Here is a 27,206-nt window from a genome sequence, read left to right on the forward strand (position 1 = left end):
GATTCCTGGCTTTGACAAAACATGTATAAGCGTGCGTATATATATATATATATACATATATATATATATATATATATATATATATATATATATATATATATATATATATATATATATATATATATATATATATATATATATATATATATATATATATATATATATATATATATATATATATATATACGCACGCTTATACATGTTTTGTCAAAGCCAGGAATCCAACGTTTAAAATCATATATTGTTGGTTGCTGACGTGCAAAAGGTTAACAACCTTTTAAGGTAAATTTGCAATATATTTGACGATTTTCCTTCCTAACGAATACCTCGCATTTAGCGCCCCCTATAGGTCGAAAGTGAAAAATCACATAGTGGCAGACAGGTGTTTCAGGGGGTGGGGGAGTCTCACCTTTCATTTAAGCCCAGGTGCCAAGCTCTACCCAAAAATGCCCAAAGATTGGTCTTGGATAGCTAGGTTGAGACCTTCTCTGTCCCGTACAGTGAATAAACATTGGTTAACAATAAAATAGACACGAAATACACAATTATATAAACAATTGACTACAGCGAGCAAGATAAAAATAGTGAAACGATTAAAATCAGTAAGAAGAGAACAAAAATTGAAAAGATACATGAAGTAATAATTAGTCCATATCTCACACTTGACGATATCTTGTGTGGTCGAATGACGGTAAAATTATGGCCATCATTAACAACATGAAGCACCATCTTAGTGGCTATGCAGATTTTGATGAGATATTGAATCGTCTAGTTTGATTAATCCTGTCAAATCATAATTCCTTGATAACAATTATTATTTAGCATCTTAAAATTATTTAGGAGGAGCTAATCCTTTCATATGCTCATGGCTTTAGTTACTCGGTATGGTTTATTGCTAATAGTATGTGCTGTGATCACATATTTTCTACATCGTCAATTTTTCTTTGCTTTCATTGATTTTTTTGTGTATACATATGCGTACTATGTTCATAATGAGCGAAATTTATTATGTAACGGTGAGTGCCGTCGAAGTATTACTATCACGCTTCAATTCCACTAGCAGATGGCCAGTCATGCACATCCTGAGTTTATCGTAGGTTCAAGTAGTAAATATTATAAGGATTTAACGCAATTATCAAAGTTTGGATTATCAAACTTCTCCTTGTTTCATCTAAATATAAGGAGTTTTAATAAGAATTTTGAGAATTTGCAATTATATTTACACTCCCTCTGTTTCAATTTTGGGATCTTAGCTTTTACTGAAACGTGGACTAAACTTCAACATGACAACAAGTCAATGTATAATTTGCCTGATTATGAGTCGATTTTCATAAGTAGACAGGATACGCGTGGTGGTGGAATAGCGATGTTTGTCCACAACACCATTAAATTTAGGATACTGGATGATTTTACATGTGTAAATGACACATTCGAAAGTTTATTTATAGAAATCCAATTACCACATAATATGTCAAAACATATTGTTGGCACTATCTATCGACCGCCTGATGCAAGTGTCAATAACTTTAATACTGATTTTCTACCACTCTTAGAAAACTTAACTAGAACAGGGCGTAAGTGCTTCATTTTGGGCGATTTCAATATAAATCTTTTCAACGCCGACTCTCATAAACCGACTGGAGATTTTATTTTTAATATGCTTTCAACTGGTTTTACGAATTTAATAGATAAGTCAACACGAGTAACCGACAGATCTTCTACTCTTATTGACAATATATATTCAAACTGTTATTCTAGTTTCGATGCAATTTCAGGGATTCTGATCTATGATATATCTGACCACTTTCCAATTTTTGCAATTATGCCGGAAATCAAAGTCAACCATACATCAACTAGGACAGTTAGTTATCGAAAAATGTCAGATCATGATATCGCTCGATTTAAACGAAAGCTAATTGCACATGATTGGACTCATGTGTTTAATATCCATGATGCTAATGTTGCCTATAACTCTTTTTATGATGTATTCTATAAATACTACACGGAATGTTTCCCTATAATCAATAGAAAGTTTTCGATATATAGGGACAAGAAACACGGATGGTTTTCTAACGGTTTATTGATTTCTTTGAAAAAGAAGGATTCTCTTTATAGAAGATACCTGTCTAGTAAACTTCAAACTGATAGAGATATCTACAATAGATATAGAAACGTTTTTAATACTTGTATCAAAAAGGCTAAAACGCTTCACTATAACTCTATGTTAAACAATGCGAGAGATCCCAAGGAAACCTGGAAAATAATTAATGACCTAATTAATAGAAAATCATCAAATTCTAAATATCCTGATGTTTTTGAACAGAATGGTGTTATGTACAAAAATAATGTTAGTATAGCCAATGAATTTAATAAGTGTTTTGCACAAGCGGGTCCAAATCTAGCCAATGATATTTTACCTACTAACAAAACATTTTTTTCTTTTCTGGGTCCGCCACAACAAAATAATATCTTTTTCTCTCCCACAGATTCTTTGGAAATTGAAAATATTGTTTCAAAATTTAAAAATAGTAATAACACTGGTCATGATGGTATCAATCAAAAGATCCTTAAGAGAGTAATTGACGCTATATCTCGGCCGTTAGCTCATATTTTAAATCTAAGTTTGATTAATGGACAAGTACCTGAATCCTTCAAAATATCTAAGATATTACCTTTGTTCAAATCTGGAGATGTTTCACATTTTTCAAACTACAGACCAATATCAATACTCCCATGTATTTCTAAGATCTTAGAAAAAGTAGTTTACAAAAGAGTTATAAGTTTTTTGGACAAGTATAAAATACTATCTCCATGTCAATTTGGATTTAGAAAAGACCATTCCACCAACATGGCTATTACTGTTATCATAGATAAAATTATCAATAATTTAGACAATGGCAAATCAACTATAGGAATATTTTTAGACCTTTCGCGTGCATTTGATACAGTGAATCATGAAATTCTATTGTCTAAACTTTGCCATTATGGCATCAGAGGTACGCCATTACTCTGGTTTAGAAACTATCTTTCAAACCGTTTTCAGACTGTTCTTTTTAAAGAGACTACTAGCACTAGCTATCCTGTATTCTGTGGAGTGCCTCAAGGATCTATTTTGGGGCCGATCCTTTTCTTATTATATATAAATGACCTTGCAAACGCATCAAGCATTTTTAATCTTATCATGTTTGCTGATGATGCTAATGTATTCACTTCTCATATCAATATTAATGAGTTAACTATAATAGTAAATACAGAACTACACAAACTGAATATCTGGTTTCGGGCAAATAGGCTTTCATTGAATTTGAAAAAGACTCATTTCATGTTTTTCAGTCGTGCTAAACATAAACACTCAATTTCTATCAAAATCAACAATATGTCTATATCACAAGTCTCGACAACAAAATTTCTAGGCGTTCAAGTTGACGACCAGCTTACTTGGAAGTCACACATTAATAGCATCTGTACTAAACTATCACGGTTCATTGGTATAATGGGTAGACTTTATGGAATTTTGTCAAAAACAACTTTACTGCAGTTGTATTATTCTTTCATTTATTGCCATCTCACCTATTGTAATATTGTATGGGGTAATACTTATCCTTCAAACTTAAGAAAGCTGGAACTTCTCCAGAAGAAAGCGGTCCGCATTATCTTTAAAACCGATTTTAGAGCCCATACCTCACCATTATTTAAGTCTGCAAAAATTCTTAAATTGGCAGATATAAACAATTTTCAAATTGGACAATTCATGTATCTATATGTCAATAACAAGTTACCTGAGATGTTCAATAATTTTTTTAAGACGAATGACGTTGGATACAACACTAGAAACAGCAACAACATCCGCCCTGACTCATTCAAATCAAATCTAAAAGGTTTCTCAATAAAAGTCAACGGTCCAAATATTTGGAATATTATGAATGATTCAATTAAAAACTCCCCTTCTAATGAAAGTTTCAAAAATCGAACAAAAAACCATTTACTTTCTCATTATTAATCGTTACAGTTTATTCATGAAAATAATAATAATGATAATTATGTATAAGGTGCAATGACCTTCTCAAATGGTACTTACTTACGCTCATATGATGTATGTATAACCTTGGAATAAACTCCAAGGTATAACTTTATGTATTTATATGTATACATTTTTGTGTGTGTGTGTGTGTCTATTTGTAAATGTGTGTGAATATATGTGTGTGGTTTTCTTATATGTGGTGGGTGTTTTGGTGTGTGCGTGTGTGCTGCTTGCTTGCGAGTGTGTGTGCGTGTGTGTGTGTTTGTGTGTATCGTGCGTATTTCATCTCTATTTGTTCCTTTTGGGGTGCCTGATATTACAAGCTCTGCTTTCCTCTGGTTGCCCTGCTGTTATTTTACATCAGTTTATATATATTTTGTATGAACCAAATTAATCATCTATTGTAATTTTGTCTGGTATCTATTTATTGATGTAAATTATTCAGGAAATAAATAAATAATAAATAAATAATAATCATCGGGTTTTTTTTAACTTGATTGAATAAATTCTCGATTTATTTAATATATCTCTATTTTTACTCTCAGTCATTTATTGAGTTTTTTAAGTTCTGATATGATGTAATCTCTCGTATAGCGGTCGGTGCTCCTGCAGCGGATACACAGGTCAGAAAGATGCGGAAGATTATTGATTAATTCGACGAATAAATCGATATCGTGCTGTGTATTAATCAGCGCGAGTGAACCGTGAAACTCTAAATAACGAATTGATGAGGCGTGTTTTAGTTGTTTAAAGATGCGATTGTTCTGTTCCGGTCTAACGAGACAGCTATCAATACGGACTTCTCGCAGCTGATTTACCGCATCTGACGATAGATACCGAACAAGTGCGTCAACATGAGCTTCTGACCACAACACTATTTCTAATACAGTCAGCCGCGGCAGGTGATCTAGAACGCGGTGTATTTGTAAATTAAATCCGTAAATGCCAAGACGTTTTAGTTTCGGCATTGAACCGACACTATCACTCATTGCTGCACATTCATCTGTCGTTAGTCCGCGCAGTCCGCGCAGTCCGAGCTGAATTGTTTCGATGTCTGACGATTTTAACGTGTTGTTTAAATCATTCAATTCCTCCGAACCGATCAAATCATTATCGAATATTACTCCACCAAGACATAAGGTTTTCAAACTCAGAATGATGTTTATCAGCCCTCTGGTTGTATTTCTATCGAGCTGATATTGACACCACGATCCGAGAGATAGATGTTTTATGGATGGATACGATTTGTGAATATTGACTAAAATATAACCTAAACGTTCCGCACTAACACCAGTATTAATAAACAGACTCTCCACTGTATTGTGTGTGTTAGTATCAACACTGATCAACCGCGCGTCATATTCAGTGTTAATCGAGTGACCTGTCTTAATCCATTCATTATTGAGTTTCTTGTAACATTCACCAGTGTCGTGGATTCCATCTCGCCGCACAAACCAGTTTAAACTGTAGCTTTTCTTACACATAGTCAAGTACTGATCGGGTTTTGATAACTCGTATGTGTATAATATCATACCGTGAAGACTAGTGTTACTCGCTATGGCTGTTTCTAATACGCGGTATTCGTCGGGTTTCAGTTCGTGAATACCCTGTATGTAAACTAGCTCGATCTGACATTGTTTGTGTTCAAGTATTTTTGCGAGCATGTTTATCCGCGATCTGCCATATACAGATACGAACAACATTTTCTGCATGTAGGGAACTATTTCACTAATGGCGTCGTCCGGCCAGTCGGCTTCATTCAGGCAGATTAACAACTGATCAGATAAAACAGTTCTTTCGGATCGGAGTTCGATGTAGCGTTCGTATTCGGGGATGAGCACCATCTCCCTAGTAACCGTAACCAAGGACTGGTACTCATCCGCTATTGTGACTGCTTTTAAATGTTCATCTATTAAAGTCTTGAAAAGTTCACCGAGGCCGCGGTTAAACTTGTAACGATACAGCAGCCCTGACATGAATCTCGGGTATAATTCACCATATTTCACAAGTTCGTCCGGTAGTTGTTCAAACGCGCATTTATTCCAGGGTATTTCACCACTGTTGTTGAATTGTACGACCGAGTGTACCGCCGCCAGAAATTCCTGCACAGATTTGTGTATGAACCGCAGCTGGACGGAGCGGTCTGATTTCCGTCGCGGCGACATCTCTTTGCACGTCAAAGCCGTCCTCTTCGATTCGTCGAGTTCAAGACGACTTTCGCTGAAGCTGTTTTGATGCTCGATGAGCGTCTCATACGCGACTTGACAAATTTGTTTAAGCGCTTTAGAATTTTCGATATTGCGGAAAAAACATTCCTTCGACAACTCGAGGCCCTCGCGTTTACTGATCAGAAAACATGTCAAATCGATGTAGATATCGGTGAGTTTTGATGGTATCATAATTTCTTCCTTGTCCATATACAGAAAACAAAACATAAGTAGTATCAGCGGGTTGTAGTAGATACTGTTAAATAAAGGTGGCGCTGCGTCTTTAAGCCTGTAGAATAGCTGATATGGATCGCGCTCGGGGAATTTTCTCTTCATAATATCGATGACTTCTTCCTGTTTGAAGCCGGATATCGATACAACAGTGAATTTGGGATCAGTGACGATCATGCTGCCCCCGGACTCACGTGTTGTTATGACGATATGCGCTTTCGGTAATTCATTGGTCACGTGTACGATGTCTATTTTCGCTTTATCGCTTTTTAACTCGTCGAAGCCGTCTAGAAAAAATATCGATTTTTCTGCATTTTCCCGTAAGAATCTCTCAAAACCAATCAGCAGATTCTCTTCGATTACTCGATTCAAAAGATTTTTGTAAATGTACTTATAAATACACGCGTTATCAGCGGGCAGTTCATTTAACGGTATATAGAATAACATTGCTTTGCTACAAAACTTTGCTACAAACTCCATTGTTGATGTTGTCCAGGTTAACACTTGATTAACTACCTGAGTAGTTTTACCCATACCGGGTTCTCCTACGAGGCACACGGGTTTCACATCACTCTCTTTATAAGTGAAAAGTTTCTCGAAATGATCGGGTAAAATCAATGACTGCTCCTCACTTCCTTCATTTTTCTTCGGGTTTCGTTTTTGGGCTCGAATTTTCGCGTTTTCTTGGGTGAAGAAGTCGTTTAAATTGGTGACTTCATCGCTCCACGAAACCTCTTTGTAATTTTCATCATCGATCATTCGTTGATACGTTTCTTTCAGGTTCTTCTGAACTTGATCAACATCTGTAAAAATAAAACCAGTTTGAGATTTTTTTAGAATTTCTATGGCGGCTGATTTTGCCTGAAAATCATAGAATCATAGAAAATGTCATGAGCTTAAATTGTACAATTGACCGCAGTTACAAAATATGCCTAGGTACCAAGGAACTAATGAGTTATTCTGCTATTCAACGCCCCCTAGTGACCTTAAACAAAAACCAACGAACCTGAAACTCACCACAATCATACATCATGTCATGAGCTAAAACTTTGCAATTGATTGCGGTGACAAAATATGCGCCAGAAAGAATCTTTCTGTGGGGTCGGGTTAGCAACAAGTTCGATCAGAGACATTCAAGGTCCCATCTACACGAGTGGAAAAATCCTTTATTTTCAATCTACACGAGGAAAACATTTCCAAAAGTCACCTTTAAAAAAGTCGGCTTTTTCACCTGTTTTAAAAATTATACTTAATCTAAAGATAAACGGCTTCGTTGTTTTTGGTGAACTTCACGTGTTACTAAAACGAGGGCGATATCATCACAGCTCCGCAGTAAATACTGCAAACTACGCCGCGCATCAACATGCAATTTTCAGCACAGGACAAGATGTTTATTAATCTTTCTCATCTTTCTCAGAATTTCAGTTTGAGTCAATCGGATGACAACAATTCATTTCATTTAGTTCTTAACTTTTGAAATGAGGATTGGAAAACTGTATTAGTCACGTGATACACGATGAACCGGTTTTCTGAACACAAATCTTCGCTGCTTACGCGCATAAGAAGTGCCGGTTTTATGTCCTTGCGCATGTAAACCAAATATACTTTGTTAATTTAGATTTCATCAAGAAAATGTTTCTAGGCCTCGGATATACAATACAATAAGTAGCGGCACACTTCAATGAGTATGAATTACTTTTTTAGAAAGGCCGATCAGCCATATCGGCGTGCAAAAGTAAAGGGATATCCCGATATGACATCAGGCGGGAAAATAATTATTATTTTACAGAATTCCTTCGATTTCTTCTTTCAGAAATAAATTCATTCCTTCTTTCAATAAACCCAGGAAAGTGCAACAAATTTCCCTGAACTAATTACAAAGCTACGTATCTTGTGTCAAATAACAGAAAAAATGGGAAAATGAAGTCGAATCACTAAAACATCGCGGTCGGCGTTGCTACGCGACCCGACCACAAAAATGAAATCAGTTTGAGATATTTTAAGCCGGGTGTAAGTCGGTTGCGTCGCGATAAGTCTTTTTACAGTTGCCAGGCGCCATTTTTGGGTACCCACCGGGTCCGCATTGTTGAATTCTTGTCCCAATTTTTTCCCCAGTTTAATTTTCTTATTTCGTTCATATCTTTGGATTTGATTAAGATAGAAATAAGGTAAAAATATCGATGAACTCAGCTGATAATTAACTTTTCTATGATATCACTCATTCATAAATTTAAAGCAACAATGCGCGCTGGTGAAGTTATAAACATTCATATCCTCTTCCCGATAATTCAACTTGAATTTTTGCTCATCTCATTCAAAAGTTCATAATTCTTACAAATCTTAATCTACATTTTCATTATTCAATTTTGAAGGCAGGGTCTGGACTACCGATCCCCAACCCCGAAGTCTGTCCTTGTTTTACTAGAACTGCCTATATATCTTTATTTGCCATTTTTTTCAAATGACTAAGTGCCCTTATTTCCATAGTTACTGAAAACTTTGATTTCAATAAAGCAGGGGCCGGTAAAATTGTGAAATTTCCTGATATAAAGAAACGATCGTACTTGCGATTGTCACGTGGTAACTAAAATTGGAACCAAACCACGCAAAGATAAAAAGTTTCGAATTCTGGCCTATTAGGGAAAATTGGGTTTCAACACAGCTATTTAGTAATAGTCATTGACTTAGAGCTAAAATAACTGGTCTTTATGGTCAAAGCAGCTTGAAAACAAATGAAAGAGATTAAATTCTCGATAAGAAATTCTACGAATCCTTCAAAAAAAATTATTTCAAAACGCATCTCACAACTATTGTGGGTTCGAATCCCAGTATTACTGGATCAAATCGCGCATCTCCCAGTCACTAGAGCGCGTAGCCGTAGGTCTATTGCGACGATCGCGTCGCAGTAAGTAGAACATGTGCGACTTGCTGCGACTGGCGTCGTTAAAATTTCTATGCTCGCTGATTTGGTCTCCAAATTTCCGGTCGATTGAGAAAAATTAGCTAAAAGAAAATATTATTTCCAGCTTGTTCGAAAACAGCTTTTATTTGAGCGCTCACTGAAAAAAACTTATAGGTCCTGATATCAACGAGTTGATCTAAGCAAATCAACTTTTAAATCAATTCATTGATCGCGTTTACAAAATATGCAGAGTTACCAATATAAATGGAAAATTGTATTCAACTCAATATTTAATTCTCCTGGTGGGTTGAACAAAAGACCGAAATTCCATGTCCTATGACAATGCTGATAACGACCAAATATCAAGACTAAGTTAAAATCACTAACCCACTATGTGAAAATGACATTTTCCCCAAAAACACCTCTTTTCATCTGTGTGCAAGAAATTACGTTAAAATTGAATGATGAAAAAAGCCTGTCTGATGTGTCAGGAAATCCCCTTTCCAAAAAATACCAATCACAAATTTCAATAGAAAATACCAAACAATTAGGAAGCTACAGGTCTCGGAATTTAGACCAAAAATAGGTACAAAAAGGTCTCAGGACGGCCATCTTGAGTCCGATCGACCCAATTTTAACTTTTTCTTATGCTGATGTGCGCTGTGGAGATATATACTTATAAAAGATAAAGGATATTGATTAAAGTCATTCCAATTCCAATATTTGATGAATTTTCATTATAAGTAATTTGTTTATTATTAAGATTGAAATTACGTTATTTTCGTTTTTCAATTCTCAAGTTAATAAAATCATTGTAACCTTTAGAAAGTATTAAATCATCATTTCTTTCTTTAAAAGGAGTTTCAAGAATATTCATTATTTTTTCATCTTAATTACCTTTATAATCTAAAACTGTATTGAATATTTGAGGATTTCTGGAGCCATTATGGAAAGTATCTATTAGTTCAGTAATTAAATATGTTTCATTTAATAATATTTGATTAATTACAGTAATATTATCAATTTTATTTTGTCTTCCATAAACTAAATATGTTGCTGAGATATAATTTTCAATGTTTAACAATCAAGGAATTCATGCCTGAAATGTGGCTATAAAAACTGATCGTATGTTTACTAGATTTTGAGTAGGTGTCAGTCACAAGTTCTTCCAATAGCAATAAATATGTATGAACTGGCTGCCTGTCAGCCATCTTGATTGTGAACAGGGACAATCCGAAATAACTGGATTCCATCTACGGACGAACGGGAAAAAAGTGAAATCAACAGCCAACTGGGACTAAAGTCCCAACTGGGCTTACACAATCGTACGCCACCTGGTGGATAGAATGTCTTGATATAATTTTCTATCATTTTAGTTAAAGATTTAGAACGATCTTTAGAGACATGGTCAAAGACTTCGGACCCGTCTTATGATTTAGGATCACATTTGGACTCAAGCACGAGTTCTGATGGTAGAAATCTATAATTACCGAGATTCTCAGCAGGTCTGTCGATAGTTTGTGTATCTCCCTGGTAAACATTCATCGTATTATTGTCACCGATTTGAACCATTTTCGATTGATTTACATTTATTCCTGGATTACTCTGTGCCATAGTACCACAAACTGACAAACAGGATTTAGAATTCAGTCATTTTATCTCAATAAGTGCAGCACATTTTTCCTGACCTAATTGTTTTGTCCAGTATTTACACAATCAGCCTCTACTCATATTCAGACTGAAGTTTTCTTTATTTCCGCTAAAAGTCGTTTTTCCGATAAACTGTTTATATGTTTTTATATTTACCCTGGACTGATAAACAAACTGTGTCACCAGATCTGACTGTTTTTATTCCTACTCGAGACTGATAAACAAACTGTGTCACCAGATGTGATAAGAGACCATAATTCAAAATACCGATTATATAACCAGACCCTGACAGTATTAGTCAAAGATTTAAAACAATCGAGTTGGTGGGTCCATTTTGGTCCTCAGAATTTTGCCAAAGACAATGTATTACTTTCGCCTCAAAACTTTATACCGGTTTTATATGCGAGATCACATTTAGACTCAAGTCACATCATTCTGTACTGAACTGAACTCTGATGGTTAAAATCTATAATTACCGAGATTCTCAGCAGGTCTGGTGCTGGCTTGTGTAACTGCGGGGATAATTTGAGTCACTGTCGTCGTATTATTGTCACCCCTTACACTTAAGTTAGAATTGTCTGCATTTATTCCTGGATTACTCTCCGCCATAGTACCGTTTACTGAAAAACAGAATTTAGAATTCAGTCATTTTATCTCAACAAGTGCAGCACATTTTTCTGACCTAATTGTTTTGTCAAGTTTTTACACAATTAGCCTTTATCAGGGTTCTATGGTGGCTGATAAGGGCCAAATGCATTAATTAATAACACGACCTCGATTACAGAAAAACGCAAATCGAAACCTACCTGCTACCGCGCAAAAACGAACTTTTCGTAAAAACGAAAAACCGCGCAAAAACGAAATATTATAGAGCAAAAACGAATATTTTCGTTTTCAATTTGTCAATCGGTTTGTCTTATTGTTACAAGACACATCTATGCTATATATAGACTCACTCAGGTGATTACTAACAAACACAGCCATATATAGTACTCTAACCTTTATTCGCACACACAAAATGTCAAAAATACAAAAAAATAACTTTTTGTTTTTTTTTTCATAAAAATCAAGACAAATACTGGCTATGATTTTTTTTAAACATACGAATAAATAGCGACTTGAAACTAAATGAATACACCCGCTACGAACATGTGACATCTGAATATGAATAGGGTCTATTCACATTCAGACGTCACGAGTTGAAAGTGACAAAATCGAGGAAATGAACAGCAACAATTAGCTATCAGACAGTTCACTAGCTGTCAGACAGTTCACTAGCTGTCAGACAGTTCACTAGCTATCAGACAGTTCACTAGCTGTCAGACAGTTCACTAGCTGTCAGACAGTTCACTAGCTGTCACACAGTTCCCTAGCTGTCAGACAGTTCACTAGCTGTCAGACAGTTCACTAGCTGTCACACAGTTCACTAGCTGTCACACAGTTCACTAGCTATCAGACAGTTCACTAGCTATCAGACAGTTCACTAGCTGTCAGACAGTTCACTAGCTGTCAGACAGTTCACTAGCTGTCAGACAGTTCACTAGCTATCAGACAGTTCACTAGCTATCAGACAGTTCACTAGCTGTCAGACAGTTCACTAGCTGTCAGACAGTTCACTAGCTATCAGACAGTTCACTAGCTGTCAGACAGTTCACTAGCTGTCAGACAGTTCACTAGCTGTCACACAGTTCCCTAGCTGTCAGACAGTTCACTAGCTGTCAGACAGTTCACTAGCTGTCAGACAGTTCACTAGCTGTCACACAGTTCACTAGCTATCAGACAGTTCACTAGCTATCAGACAGTTCACTAGCTGTCAGACAGTTCACTAGCTGTCAGACAGTTCACTAGCTGTCAGACAGTTCACTAGCTATCAGACAGTTCACTAGCTATCAGACAGTTCACTAGCTGTCAGACAGTTCACTAGCTGTCAGACAGTTCACTAGCTATCAGACAGTTCACTAGCTATCAGACAGTTCACTAGCTGTCAGACAGTTCACTAGCTGTCAGACAGTTCACTAGCTGTCAGACAGTTCACTAGCTATCAGACAGTTCACTAGCTATCAGACAGTTCACTAGCTGTCAGACAGTTCACTAGCTGTCAGACAGTTCACTAGCTGTCAGACAGTTCACTAGCTATCAGACAGTTCACTAGCTATCACACAGTTTACTAGCTGTCACACAGTTTACTAGCTGTCACACAGTTCACTAGCTGTCAGACAGTTCACTAGCTGTCACACAGTTCACTAGCTATCAGACAGTTCACTAGCTGTCAGACAGTTCACTAGCTATCAGACAGTTCACTAGCTATCAGACAGTTCACTAGCTGTCACACAGTTCACTAGCTGTCACACAGTTCACTAGCTGTCACACAGTTCACTAGCTGTCACACAGTTCCCTAGCTGTCAGACAGTTCACTAGCTGTCAGACAGTTCACTAGCTATCAGACAGTTCACTAGCTATCAGACAGTTCACTAGCTGTCAGACAGTTCACTAGCTGTCAGACAGTTCACTAGCTGTCACACAGTTCACTAGCTATCAGACAGTTCACTAGCTGTCACACAGTTCACTAGCTGTCACACAGTTCACTAGCTGTCACACAGTTCACTAGCTGTCACACAGTTCACTAGCTGTCACACAGTTCACTAGCTGTCACACAGTTCACTAGCTGTCACACAGTTCACTAGCTATCAGACAGTTCACTAGCTGTCACACAGTTCACTAGCTATCAGACAGTTCACTAGCTGTCACACAGTTCACTAGCTATCACACAGTTCACTAGCTGTCACACAGTTCACTAGCTATCACACAGTTCACTAGCTATCACACAGTTCACTAGCTGTCACACAGTTCACTAGCTATCACACATTGTGAGAGTGTATCTTTATGAAAACACCCCCTCCCCTCCTACCTAAATCACAATCGCGTTCTGTTCACAAAAATGACAAGAATATTTAAACAACATACCTCTCAATATGACAAAACTGTAAGATGAATATATACTGTTTCAAAACCGTACACGTCCACAGGACTCACTACTGCTCAATAATAAACCATACTAAACAAAAAAACTCCTCTCGATGGCAAAATCATCAACTGGTTGATGATGGCCATAAATTGGTTGAAGTAGAATAAGTCTGAACTGCGCACTTATACCGATCGATATAAAACCGCACCCCTGTCACGTGATCTATTTTTGGATATGATCGTCACGTGTCCTGTAAAACCGGTCCTGTAAAATTTACAGTCACACACACACATATATATATATATATATATATATATATATATATATATATATATATATATATATATATATATATATATATATATATATATATATATATATATATATATATATATATATATATATATATATATATATATATATATATATATATATATATATATATATATATATATATAGGCGACGTTACAAGAGTCCTCCCGGAACTCCCACAGCTTGAGGTGAAACAGCATCACGCCTAGGGTGACCCCCGGGGCCTTATCCGGTGATCCTCTACTGCCGAGGTCCGCATGAACACACCTGCTACACCACAATGCAGGGGTACTCGCACATATAAATCAGCCACAAACAACCAAAATCAACCTTAATGACCACGAGGAAAATGAATCGATGTACACTATATTTTTATTAGAAATACACTAAACGTAATATCGGACTGATCGACTATATAAACTGCTCTCTTCCACTAGCGGCGACTCAGCCCTATCTATGTCGACACTAAATTGTGAGGCTCCCATCTGCTCAGCGGAGCGTACCGGTGAGAAAGAAGGAAATAACTCTTGACTTTATATACGCGGACTTAATTATCCCGTGACACCGAAACTTTCGCGAAGCACGCGACTCAAGGTTCGTCATACAAAACGTTACGGGAACATATAATTATTTCACACTATCAAACGAGGTCATCTCGACACATTAACATTGCACGTATAAACTTTATTTATCCACTTATTCCTGCATCATAGGGCGTTAAACATTAAACTACGACTAAGGGACACATATTTCCCTTGGAAACATATAGGGGACTTGTTTTACTATATACACAAATGTACGGACGACTCAACTACGACGCGCCTACATAGATAGAAAATGGCCTGTTGACATCTAAGCGAAAGTCCGGCAATGGCGGCGGGTCTGTGCTAGTGAAACGGGTTTCGTCTTTGAAGCGAGTTGTTCTCCCGTGTTCGAGTGAGTAGTTATCTCCGGGGGTCGAATGTAAGTGAAACGAGAAACAGTTGATTGAGTATATCTTATTCTCTTTATTCTTCCGGGGTGTTCCGTCCGATGAGTCTCCGATGAGTTGTGTGTGTTCGCTCTCAATCAGGAGTCACGAGTCTCGAGTCTCCCACTTTGCTACTGACCAGCCTATTTATACAGATCCCAGCCCCCTTTGTTCTACTGTGACAGATGGCTTCATTAGTTCCAAAGAGGGGGCTGTATTTGTTCTGGTAAGTGCCAAAGTTACTAAATTTAGAACAAATCGATAAAATATGAATTTAGGGAGACACGCGCCGTAGTGGCTGTTATTCAATAATTGTGGTCAGATGTTGACACGTGGTGACGCGTGCCTCCCAGGGAAGACTGCCTTTGTGTCACTAGGTACGGTTTACCATATAGCCTTTTGCATGTGACACATTTTGTGTAATACCTTTTTAACCAACGATCTGAGAGATGGTATCCAAAAACGCCCGCGAATTTGGCTCAGTCACACCTGGGCCACAGTGCAGAACTGAAAGATGGGCATTTCTCACAATTAGCGTAGCTAAGTAGGAATCTAAGTAGGATTTCTGCGGGCCGTTGAGACGTCTGCGTTTTGCAGTCGGTCTGCGCACCTAAGATAGCCTTGGCCGTCTCTAGATATGCCCAATTGTCTAATTATAGCGAGTCCTTTGGTGGATTTATTGGAGTAAATATGCTCCGTGACATCAGGGAAGAGCAAGGTTTGAGCATCTTGCACCCACAATTTTTCTGCTTCGAAGATATCGACGGAAGAGACCTCGCATGTAGCCTGGTTGGGACTTGGTTTGAAAGCTTGTTTCACTATCGCTGTCACGCGTAGAAGTCGCCTATAATCGTTAAACTAGTGTATGTCAATAGCATTGCTGATGCGAGGCTTGGCCTCCGTGATATCCGTGTTTGCGAAGTCATTTTCAATTTCGCTGCTGTGTCTGCGGGTAAGATTCATTATTCATAGACATGAATCTAATTATCGCCGGTGTCTGCGGGTAAGATTCATTATTCATAGACATGAATCTAATTATCGCCGGTGTCTGCGGGTAAGATTCATTATTCATAGACATGAATCTAATTATCGCCGGTGTCTGCGGGTAAGATTCATTATTCATAGACATGAATCTAATTATCGCCGGAGACTCCTCGTCACAGAATTAATCATTCGATTTTACATAGTAAATAATGTGTGAAAACTGTGACTGACTCCGGACGCGCGGCCTTCCGTTCCGTGTGCAAAACCATACTGAAGCAAATCACCCAAAATATCTGAATGAAAACAGAACATTTACTGTTTGTCAATGAATCGTGAAAAGGAATTTCATTTAATTTTTTGAAATGACATAAGCCGCAATTACGGGGAGACGATTTGAGACAATTTAGAAATGGAAACTTGTGTAAGATTAAACCGGGCCGTCCATTTTAGAAACGGAAACTTGGGTAAGATTAGACCGGGCCCAGTCTATAGAAATGGAAACTTGTGGTCCAATCTCCTCACAATGAAAAATGCCCAGCTCCAAATAAACACCACACAACAACCTGTATAAACTAGATGAGGCGTCTTTATTTTCAGTAGAATATATTGGGCTTGAGGGGACTGCCCAAGCCCCAAGCGTACATTATTTTCAGTAGAATATATTGGGCTTGAGGGGACTGCCCAAGCCCTAAGCGTACATTATTTTCAGTAGAATATATTGGGCTTGAGGGGACTGCCCAAGCCCTAAGCGTACATTATTCTTAGCAGAATATAGGTCGAGACCTTCTCAGTCCCGTACAGTGAATAAACATTGGTTAACAATAAAATAGACACGAAATACACAATTATATAAACAATTGACTACAGCGAGCAAGATAAAAATAGTGAAACGATTAAAATCAGTAAGAAGAGAACAAAAATTGAAAAGATACATGAAGTAATAATTAGTCCATATCTCACACTTGACGATATCTTGTGTGAGATCGAATCATCGGGTTTTTCAAATTGATTGAATAAATTCTTGATTTATTTACTATATCTGTATTTCTACTCTCAGTCTTTTATTGAGTTTTTTAAGTTCTGATTTGATGTAATCTCTCGTCGTATAGCGGTCGGTGCTCCAGCAGAGGATATACAGGTCAGAAAGATGCGGAAGATTATTGATTAATTCGACGATTAATTTGACGAATAAATCGATATCGTGCTGTGTATTAATCGGCGCGATTGGTGAACGGTGAAACTCTAAATAACGAATTGATGAGACGTGTTTTAGTTGTTTAAAGATACGATTGTTCTGTACCGGTCTATCGGGATAGCTATAAATACGGACTTGTCGCAGCTGATTTACCGCATCTGACGATAGATACCGAACAAGTGCGTCAACATCAGCTTCTGACCGCAACACTATTCCTAATACAGTCAGCCGCGGCAGGTGATCTAGAACGCGGTGTTTTTGTAAATTAAATCCGTTAATGACAAGACGTTTTAGTTTCGGCATTGAACCGACACTATCACTCATTGCTGCACATTCATCTGTCGTTAGTCCGAGCCGTCCGAGCTGAATTGTTTCGATGTGTGAAGATTTTATCGTGTTGTTTAAATCATTCCATTCCTCCGAACCGATCAAATTCTTATCGAATATTAATCCACTAAGACATAAGGTTTTCAAACTCGGAATGATGTTTATCAGCCCTCTGATTGTATTTCTATCGAGCTGATATTCCCACAGAGATCTGAGAGATAGATGTTTTATGGATGGATACGATTTGTGAATATTGACTAAAATATAACCTAAACGTTCCGCACTAACACGAGGATCAATAAACAGACTCTCCACTGTATTGTGTGTGTTAGTATCAACACTGATCAACCGCGCGTCATCTTCAGTGTTAATCACGTGACTTGTAATAATCCATTCATTATTGAGTTTCTTGTAACATTCACCAGGGTCTAATCCACCTCGCTCCACAAACCAGTTTATACTGTTGCTCTTCTGACACATAGTCAAGAACTGATCGCGTATTGATGACCTGTATGTAACTAATATCATACCGTGAAGACTAGTGTTACTCGTTATGGCTGTTTCTAATACGCGGCATTCGTCGGGTTCCAGTTCCTTATAACTGTGAATAATGTAAACTAGCTCGATCTGACATTGTTTGTGTTCGAGTATTTTTGCGAGCATGTTTATCCACGATCTGCTATATACAGATACGAACAACATTTTCTGCATGTAGGGAACTATTTCACTAATGGCGTCGTCCGGCCAGTCGGCTTCATCCATGCAGATTGACAACTGTTCAGATAAAACAGTTCTTTCGGATCGGAGTTCGAAGTAGCGTTCGTAATCGGGAATGAGCGCCATCTCCCTAGTAACCATATCCAAGGAATCGTACGTCATACTATCCGCTATTGTGACTGCTTTTAAATGTTCATCTATTAAAGTCTTGAAAAGTTCACCGAGGCCGCGGTTATACTTGTAACGATACAGCAGCCCTGACATGAATCTCGGGTATAATTCACCATATTTCACAAGTTCGTCCTGTAGTTGTTCAAACGCGCATTTATTCCAGGGTATTTCACCGCTGTTGTTGAATTGCACGACCGAGTGTACCGCCGCCAGAAATTCGTGCACAGATTTGTGTATGAACCGTAGCTGGACGGAGCGGTCTGATCTCCGTCGCGGCGACACCTCTTTACACGTCAAAGCCGTCCTTTTCGATTCGTCGAGTTCAAGACGACTTTCGGTGAAGCTGTTTTGATGCTTGATGAGCGTCTCATACGCGACTTGACAAATTTCTTTAAGCGCTTCGGAATTTCCGATATTGCGGAAAAAACATTCCTTCGACAACTCGAGGCCCTCGCGTTTACTGATCAGAAAACATGTCAAATCGATGTAGATATCGGTGAGTTTTGATGGTATCATAATTTCTTCCTTGTCCATATACAGAAAACAAAACATATGTAGTATCAGCGGGTTGTAGTAGATACTTTCAAATAAAGGTGACGCTGCGGCTTTAAGCTTGTCGAATAGCTGTTCTGGATTGGGGAATTTTCTCTTCATAATATCGATGACTTCTTTCTGTTTGAAGCCGGATATCGATACAACAGTGAATTTGGGATCAGTGACGATCATGCTGCCCCCGGACTCACGTGTTGTTACGACGATATGCGCTTTCGGTAATTTATTGGTCACGTGTACGATGTATTCCTTCGCTTTATCGCTTTTTAACTCGTCGAAGCCGTCTAGAAAAAATATCGATTTTTCTGCATTTTCCCGTAAGAATCTCTTAAAACCAATCGGCAAATGCTCTTCGATTTCTCGACTCAAAAGATCTTCGTAAATGTACTTATAAATACACGCGTTATCAGCGGGCAGTTCATTTAACGGTATATAGAATAACATAGGAAATCTTTTCAGAAACGGTGATCGCTCCCATGACAACACTTGATTAACTACCTGAGTTGTTTTACCCATACCGGGTTCACCTACGAGGCACACGCGTTTCATAGCACGCTCGTCATAAGTGAAAAGCTTCTCGAAATGATCGGGTAAAATCACTGGCTGCTCCTCACTTCCTTCATTTTTCTTCGGGTTTCGTTTTCGGGGTCGAATTTTCGCGTGTTCTCGGGTGAAGAAGTCGTTGAAATTGACGAATTCATCGCTCCACGAAACCTCTTTGTAATTTTCATCATCGATCATTCGTTTATACGTTTCTTTCAGGCTCTTCCGAACTTGATCAACATCTGTAAAAATAAAATCAGTTTGAGATTTTTTAGAATTTCTATGGCGGCTGATATTACCTGAAAATCATAGAATCATAGAAAATGTCATGAGCTTAAATTTTACAATTAACCGCAGTTACAAAATATGCCTAGGTACCAAGGAACTAATGAGTTATTCTGCTATTCAACGCCCCCTAGTGACCTTAAACAAAAACCAACGAACCTGAAACTCACCACAATCATACATCATGTCATGAGCTAAAACTTTGCAATTGATTGCGGTGACAAAATATGCACCAGAAAGAATCTTTCTGTGGGGTCGGGTTAGCAACAAGTTCGATCAGAGACATTCAAGGTCCCATCTACACGAGTGGAAAAATCCTTTATTTTCAATCTACACGAGGAAAACATTTCCAAAATCACCTTTAAAAAAGTCGGCTTTTTCACCTTTTTGAAAATAATACTTAATCTAAAGATAATTTAGCTGATTTTGGTGAGCTTCACGTGTTACTAAAACGAGGGCGCTATCATCACAGCTCCGCAGTAAATACTGCAAACTACGCCGCGCATCAACTTGCAATTTTCAGCACAGGACAAGATGTTTATTAATCTTTCTCATCTTTCTGTGAATTTCAGTTTGAGTCAATCGGATGACAACAATTCATTTCATTTAGTTCTTAACTTTTGAAATGAGGATTGGAAAACTGTATTAGTCACGTGATACACGATGAACCGGTTTTCTGAACACAAATCTTCGCTGCTTACGCGCATAAGAAGTGCCGGTTTTAAGTCTTAGCGCAGGTAAACCAAATATACTTTGTTAATTTAGATTTCACCAAGCAAATGTTTCTAGGCCTGGGATATACAATACAATAAGTAGCGGCACACTTCAATGAGTATGAATTACTTTTTAGAAAGGCCGATCAGCCATATCGGTGCGCAAAAGTAAAGGGATATCCCGATATGACATCAGGCGGGAAAATAATTATTATTTTACAGAATTCCTTCGATTTCTTCTTTCAGAAATAAATTCATTCCTTCTTTCAATAAACCCAGGAAAGTGCAACAAATTTCCCTGAACTAATTACAAAGCTACGTATCTTGTGTCAAATAACAGAAAAAATGGGAAAATGAAGTCGAACCACTAAAACATCGTGGTCGGCGTTGCTACGCGACCCGACCACAAAAATGAAATCAGTTTGAGATATTTTATGCCGGGTGTAAGTCGGTTGCGACGCGATAAGTCTTTTTACAGTTGCCAGGCGCTATTTTTGGGTACCCACCGGGTCCGCATTGTTGAATTCTTGTCCCAATTTTTTCCCCAGTTTAATTTTTCTTATTTCGTTCATATCTCTGGATTGGATTAAGATAGAAATGAGGTAAAAATATCGATGAACTCAGCTGATAATTAACTTTTCTATGATATCACTCATTTATAAATTTAAAGCAACAATGCGCGCTGGTGAAGTTATAAACATTCATATCCTCTTCCCGATAATTCAACTTGAATTTTAGCTCATCTCATTCAAAAGTTCGTAATTCTTACAAATCTTAATCTACATTTTCATTATTCAATTTTGAAGGCAGGGTCTGGACTACCGATCCCCAACCCTGAAGTCTGTCCCTGTTTTACTAGAACTGCCTATATATCTTTATTTGCCATTTTTTTCAAATGACTAAGTGCCCTTATTTCCATAGTTACTGAAAACTTTGATTTCAATAAAGCAGGGACCGGTAAAATTGTGAAATTTCCTGATATAAAGATAGGATCGTACTTGCGATTGTCACGTGGTAACTAAAATCGGAACCAAACCACGCAAAGATAAAAAGTTTCGAATTTCTGGCCTATTAGGGAAAATTGGGTTTCAACACAGCTATTTAGTAATAGTCATTGACTTAGAGCTAAAATAACTGGTCTTTATGGTCAAAGCAGCTTGAAAACAAATGAAAGAGATTAAATTCTCGATAAGAAATTCTACGAATCCTTCAAAAAAAATTATTTCAAAACGCATCTCACAACTATTGTGGGTTCGAATCCCAGTATTACTGGATCTAATCGCGCATCTCCCAGTCACTAGAGCGCGTAGCCGTAGGTCTATTGCGACGATCGCGTCGCAGTAAGTAGAACATGTGCGACTTGCTGCGACTGGCGTCGTTAAAATTTCTATGGTCGCTGATTTGGTCTCCAAATTTCCCGTCGATTGAGAAAAATTAGCTAAAAGAAAATATTTGTTACAGCTTGTTCGAAAACAGCTTTTATTTGAGCGCTCACTGAAAAAAACTTATAGGTCCTGATATCAACGAGTTGATCTAAGCAAATCAACTTTTAAATCAATTCATTGATCGCGTTTACAAAATATGCAGAGTTACCAATATAAATGGAAAATTGTATTCAATTCAATATTTAATTCTCCTGGTGGGTTGAACAAAAGACCGAAATTCCATGTCCTATGACATTGCTGATAACGACCAAATATCAAGACTAAGTTAAAATCACTCACCCACTAAGTGAAAATGACATTTTCCCCAAAAACACCTCTTTTCATCTGTGTGCAAGAAATTACGTTAAAATTGAATGATGAAAAAAACCTGTCTGATGTGTCAGGAAATCCCCTTTCCAAAAAATACCAATCACAAATTCCAACAGAAAATACCAAACAATTAGGAAGCTACAGGTCTCGGAATTTAGACCAAAAATAGGTACAAAAAGGTCTCAGGACGGCCATATTGAGTCCGATCGACCCAATTTTAACTTTTTCTTATGCTGATGTGTGCTGTGGAGATATATACTTATAAAAGATAAAGGATATTGATTAAAGTCATTCCAATTCCAATATTTGATGAATTTTCATTATAAGTAATCTGTTTATTATTAAGATTGAAATTATGTTATTTTCGTTTTTCAATTCTCAAGTTAATCAAATCATTGTAACCTTTAGAAAGTATTAAATCATCATTTCTTTCTTTAAAAGGAGTTTCAAGAATATTCATTATTTTTTCATCTAAATTACCTTTATAATCTAAAACTGTATTGAATATTTTAGGATTTCTGGAGCCATTATGGAAAGTATCTATTAGTTCAGTAATTAAATATGTTTCATTTAATAATATTTGATTAATTACAGTAATATTATCAATTTTATTTCGTCTTCCATAAACTAAATTTGTTGCTGAGATATAATTTTCAATGTTTAACAATCGAGGAATTCATGCCTGAAATGTGGCTATAAAAACTGATCGTATGTTTACTAGATTTTGAGTAGGTGTCAGTCACAAGTTCTTCCAATAGCAATAAATATGTATGAACTGGCTGCCTGTCAGCCATCTTGATTGTGAACAGGGACAATCCGAAATAACTGGATTCCATCTATGGACGAACGGGCAAAAAGTGAAATCAACAGCCAACTGGGACTAAAGTCCCAACTGGGCTTAAACAATCGTACGCCACCTGGTGGATAGAATGTCTTGATATAATTTTCTATTATTTTAGTTAAAGATTTAGAACGATCTTTAGAGACATGGTCAAAGACTTCGGACCCGTCTTATGATTTAGGATCACATTTGGACTCAAGCACGAGTTCTGATGGTAGAAATCTATAATTACCAATTGATATTGTGCAACTCGATACTAACGACTATAGCCGCGATCACGGGGAGACGATTTGACCCGGGCTGCAAAATTGGTACGGATCAGGTCCGAGTCAAATTGGCCTTAGAGATTGCATTCACACGCAAACCTCTCACTTGATACTAAACAAAACGAAGTGAGTCACTACCGGAACCAGTTGACCCGCACCTGGTCCGACGTTTTTGGTCAAATTGGGCCCAGGTCCATTTTGAATTATAGGGTTAGGATTGAAACGTGATAGTATCTGATCACGGTAACTTTCACTCTTATTTTACTGTTAACAGTATTTATACTGTTAATCTGTTTTTATTCCTACTCGAGACTGATAAACAAACTGTGTCACCAGATGTGATAAGAGACCATAATTCAAAATACCGATTATAGAACCTGACCCTGACTGTTTTAGTCAAAGATTTAAAACAATCGGGTTGGTGGACAATATATTACTTTCGCCTCAAAACTTTACACCGGATTTATATACGAGATCACATTTAGACTCAAGTCACATCATTCTGTACTGAACTGAACTCCGATGGTTAAAATCTATAATTACCGAGATTCTCAGCAGGTCTATCGACGGTTTGCTCCTCGTCATCGCGAACATTTTCTGCATTTATTCCTGGATTACTCTGTGCCAAAGCACCACAAACTGAAAAACAGGATTTAGAATTCAGTCATTTTATCTCAACAAGTGCAGCACATTTTTCCTGACCTAATTGTTTTGTCCAGTATTTACACAATCAGCCTCTACTCATATTCAGACTGAAGTTTTCTTTGTTTCCGCTACTGATAAAGGATAATGGAATGTAGGAAAAAAATGGCCGAGGAAAATTTATGAGAACTACTGACAATGTTAATAAAACATTAAGCCTTCAAATTAATGACATCATATATTTTTCATGGGGCTTAAAACAATTAAAATCGGTATTAATGAGATCAGAAATTTGATTAACTTACATTTCATTTCATTACAGGATTGCTACATTGGAGAGTCATTGAATCCTATGTCTGAACTCAACTAACCCATGATGAGTTCACTCCTACATGTAGCAATCCTCCACCTAATATCAATTATATCTGATATTGTGCAACTCGATACTAACGACTATAGCCGCGATCGCGGGGAGACGTTTTGACCCGGGCTGCAAAATTGGTACGGATCAGGTCCGAGTCAAATTGGCCTTAGAGATTGCATTCACACGCAAACCTCTCACTTAATACTAAACAAAGCGAAGTGAGTCACTACCGGAACCAGTTGACCCGCACCTGGTCCGACGTTTTTGGTCGGGCCAAATTGGGCCCAGGCCCATTTTGAATTATAGGGTTAGGATTGAAACGTGATAGTATCTGATCACGGTAACTTTCACTCTTATTTTACTGTTAACAGTATTTATACTGTTAATCTGTTTTTATTCCTACTCGAGACTGATAAACAAACTGTGTCACCAGATGTGATAAGAGACCATAATTCAAAATACCGATTATATAACCAGACCCTGACAGTATTAGTCAAAGATTTAAAACAATCGGGTTGGTGGGTCCATTTTGGTACTCAGAATCTTTAAAGACAATATATTACTTTCGCCTCAAAACTTTACACCGGATTTATATGCGAGATCACATTTAGACTCAAGTCACATCATTCTGTACTGAACTGAACTCTGATGGTTAAAATCTATAATTACCGAGATTCTCAGCAGGTCTGTCGCTGGCTTGAGTAACTGCGTGGATAATTTGATTCACTGTATTATTGTCACCGATTATACTTAAATTAGAATTGTCTGCATTTATTCCTGGATTACTCGCCGCCATAGTAACGTTTACTGAAAAACAGAATTTAGAATTCAGTCATTATATCTCAACAAGTGCAGCACAGTTTTCCTGAAAGAAATATGCTGGTTGGCCAAATTGTAAATTAGTACATATCACATGCAGAAGACCAGATAACAATGATAAAAGCTTACTATAATACAAGTGTAGCAACCCAATCTCAATAATTACAATAATGAAATGTATGAATTTGTGAGCAGTATTCGCCTGTTAATAATAAGACATAAACTACATGAAACACATTCTAGCCACAAATATTACCAGTCTCGCTAGCCATATACTCATTCTGTACTGAACTGAACTTTGATGGTTAAAATCTATAATTACCGAGATTCTCAGCAGGTCTATCGACGGTTTGCTCCTCGTCATCGCGAACATTTTCTGCATTTATTCCTGGATTACTCTGTGCCATAGTACCCAGTACTGAAAAACAGGATTTAGAATTCAGTCATTTCATCTCAACAAGTGCAGCACATTTTTCCTGACCTAATTGTTGTGTCCAGTATTTACACAATCAGCCTCTACTCATATTCAGACTGAAATTTTCTTTGTTTCCGCTACTGATAAAGGATAATAGACTAAACTTCAACATCTCCATCACAAGTTCGCATTTGGAACGTTAGATAATTTGACCTCCTTAGAGATTTCCGGCGACGTTACAAAACACAGTTGAAATTGTTTATTAGGTTTTTATCGTGTGAAAAACGCATTCAGATAACGCGCCAGGGACGGTCATCGACTGAGATATCAAATCACAAGCCACAACAGGTCGCCATCCGCAAATCACTGACTTTATTTTCTAAAAATGCCTGAAGAATACTGTCTTAATTTGCTGGATTAGTTTTAAAGAGGCGCACACTCGACAATCTGACATCGAAATGTAACCAGCATTGGTTTCTTTCAAGGATTTTACGTAGAAAAAAAACTGTGTCAACGAGAAGACTTGTATCTTCTAAATCACTGAATACTGTTTTAACCTGCCGGAGGAAGGGGCGCATACTCGACAGTCTTACATTGGAATGAATGTAATTAGGATCAGTTTTTTCTTTCATGGATTTTAATGTAAAAAATAAATGATTCTAAAAGTTGATTTCATTGACATTCATTACGCAGGAAGGGAAGCTGCTTTGTTAAAGTCAGGCATAAACGTGTGACTCAGTCACACGTCTCAAAACTTTACACCAGTTTTATATACGAGATCACATTTAGACTCAAGTCACATCATTCTGTACTGAACTGAACTCCGATGATTAAAATCTATAATTACCGAGATTCTCAGCAGGTCTATCGACGGTTTGCTCCTCGTCATCGCGAACATTTTCTGCATTCATTCCTGGATTACTCTGTACCAAAGCACCACAAACTGAAAAACAGGATTTAGAATTCAGTCATTTTATCTCAACAAGTGCAGCACATTTTTCCTGACCTAATTGTTTTGTCCAGTATTTACACAATCAGCCTCTACTCATATTCAGACTGAAGTTTTCTTTGTTTCCGCTACTGATAAAGGATAATGGAATGTAGGAAAAAAATGGCCGAGGAAAATTTATGAGAACTACTGACAATGTTAATAAAACATTAAGCCTTCAAATTAATGACATCATATATTTTTCATGGGGCTTAAAACAATTAAAATCGGTATTAATGAGATCAGAAATTTGATTAACTTACATTTCATTTCATTACAGGATTGCTACATTGGAGAGTCATTGAATCCTATGTCTGAACTCAACTAACCCATGATGAGTTCACTCCTACATGTAGCAATCCTCCACCTAAT

The 27,206-nt window shown here is 37.3% G+C and overlaps 2 protein-coding genes across 7 annotated transcripts in view; both read right to left on the bottom strand.

Annotated features, from left to right (window-relative positions):
• Positions 1-4,283: 4,283 nt before the first annotated feature.
• Positions 4,284-14,177, bottom strand: LOC141914658 (uncharacterized). 3 transcript variants are annotated; one of them, XM_074805914.1, is made up of 3 exons: positions 13,976-14,177; positions 11,488-11,631; positions 4,284-7,262 (listed from the first exon to the last, which is right to left on the bottom strand). In XM_074805914.1, the coding sequence occupies exons 2-3, from the start codon at positions 11,618-11,620 to the stop codon at positions 4,567-4,569; spliced, it is 2,829 nt and encodes a 942-aa protein (XP_074662015.1). In that variant the 5' UTR covers positions 11,621-11,631; positions 13,976-14,177; the 3' UTR covers positions 4,284-4,566. The 3 variants fall into 3 exon arrangements, 2 of the variants coding, with proteins under 2 accessions (XP_074662015.1, XP_074662016.1); XM_074805915.1 differs by lacking the exons at positions 11,488-11,631; positions 13,976-14,177 and adding an exon at positions 10,852-10,927; XR_012620870.1 differs by lacking the exons at positions 4,284-7,262; positions 11,488-11,631 and adding an exon at positions 10,945-10,986.
• A 2,649-nt stretch (positions 14,178-16,826) lies between these two features.
• The window catches only part of LOC141914657 (uncharacterized), a 36,294-nt gene continuing 25,914 nt past the window's right edge, over positions 16,827-27,206 (bottom strand). For all 4 annotated transcript variants that reach the window (XM_074805909.1, XM_074805912.1, XM_074805913.1 and 1 more), the window contains 5 exons: positions 26,694-26,789; positions 25,754-25,849; positions 25,282-25,419; positions 24,150-24,245; positions 16,827-19,989 (listed from right to left, as the gene is read on the bottom strand). In XM_074805909.1, the coding sequence (XP_074662010.1) occupies positions 17,276-19,989; positions 24,150-24,245; positions 25,282-25,419; positions 25,754-25,849; positions 26,694-26,789 (3,140 nt within the window). In that variant the 3' untranslated portion in view covers positions 16,827-17,275. The remainder of the gene's footprint in view (positions 19,990-24,149; positions 24,246-25,281; positions 25,420-25,753; positions 25,850-26,693; positions 26,790-27,206) is intronic.

Source organism: Tubulanus polymorphus, unplaced genomic scaffold (assembly GCF_964204645.1).
Source record: "Tubulanus polymorphus unplaced genomic scaffold, tnTubPoly1.2 scaffold_66, whole genome shotgun sequence".
In the NCBI taxonomy this organism is placed as follows: domain Eukaryota; kingdom Metazoa; phylum Nemertea; class Palaeonemertea; order Tubulaniformes; family Tubulanidae; genus Tubulanus; species Tubulanus polymorphus.

What these genes read in the sequence shown, in the direction of transcription:
- LOC141914658 (XM_074805914.1), bottom strand. Translation starts at nt 11,620, where the DNA reads ATGGCGGAGAGTAATCCAGGAATAAATGCAGACAATTCTAACTTAAGT. An exon ending in CAGACCTGCTGAGAATCTCG is followed by an intron (nt 7,263 to 11,487) that starts GTAATTATAGAT and finishes TTATTTTTACAG; the next exon opens with ATGTTGATCAAGTTCAGAAG.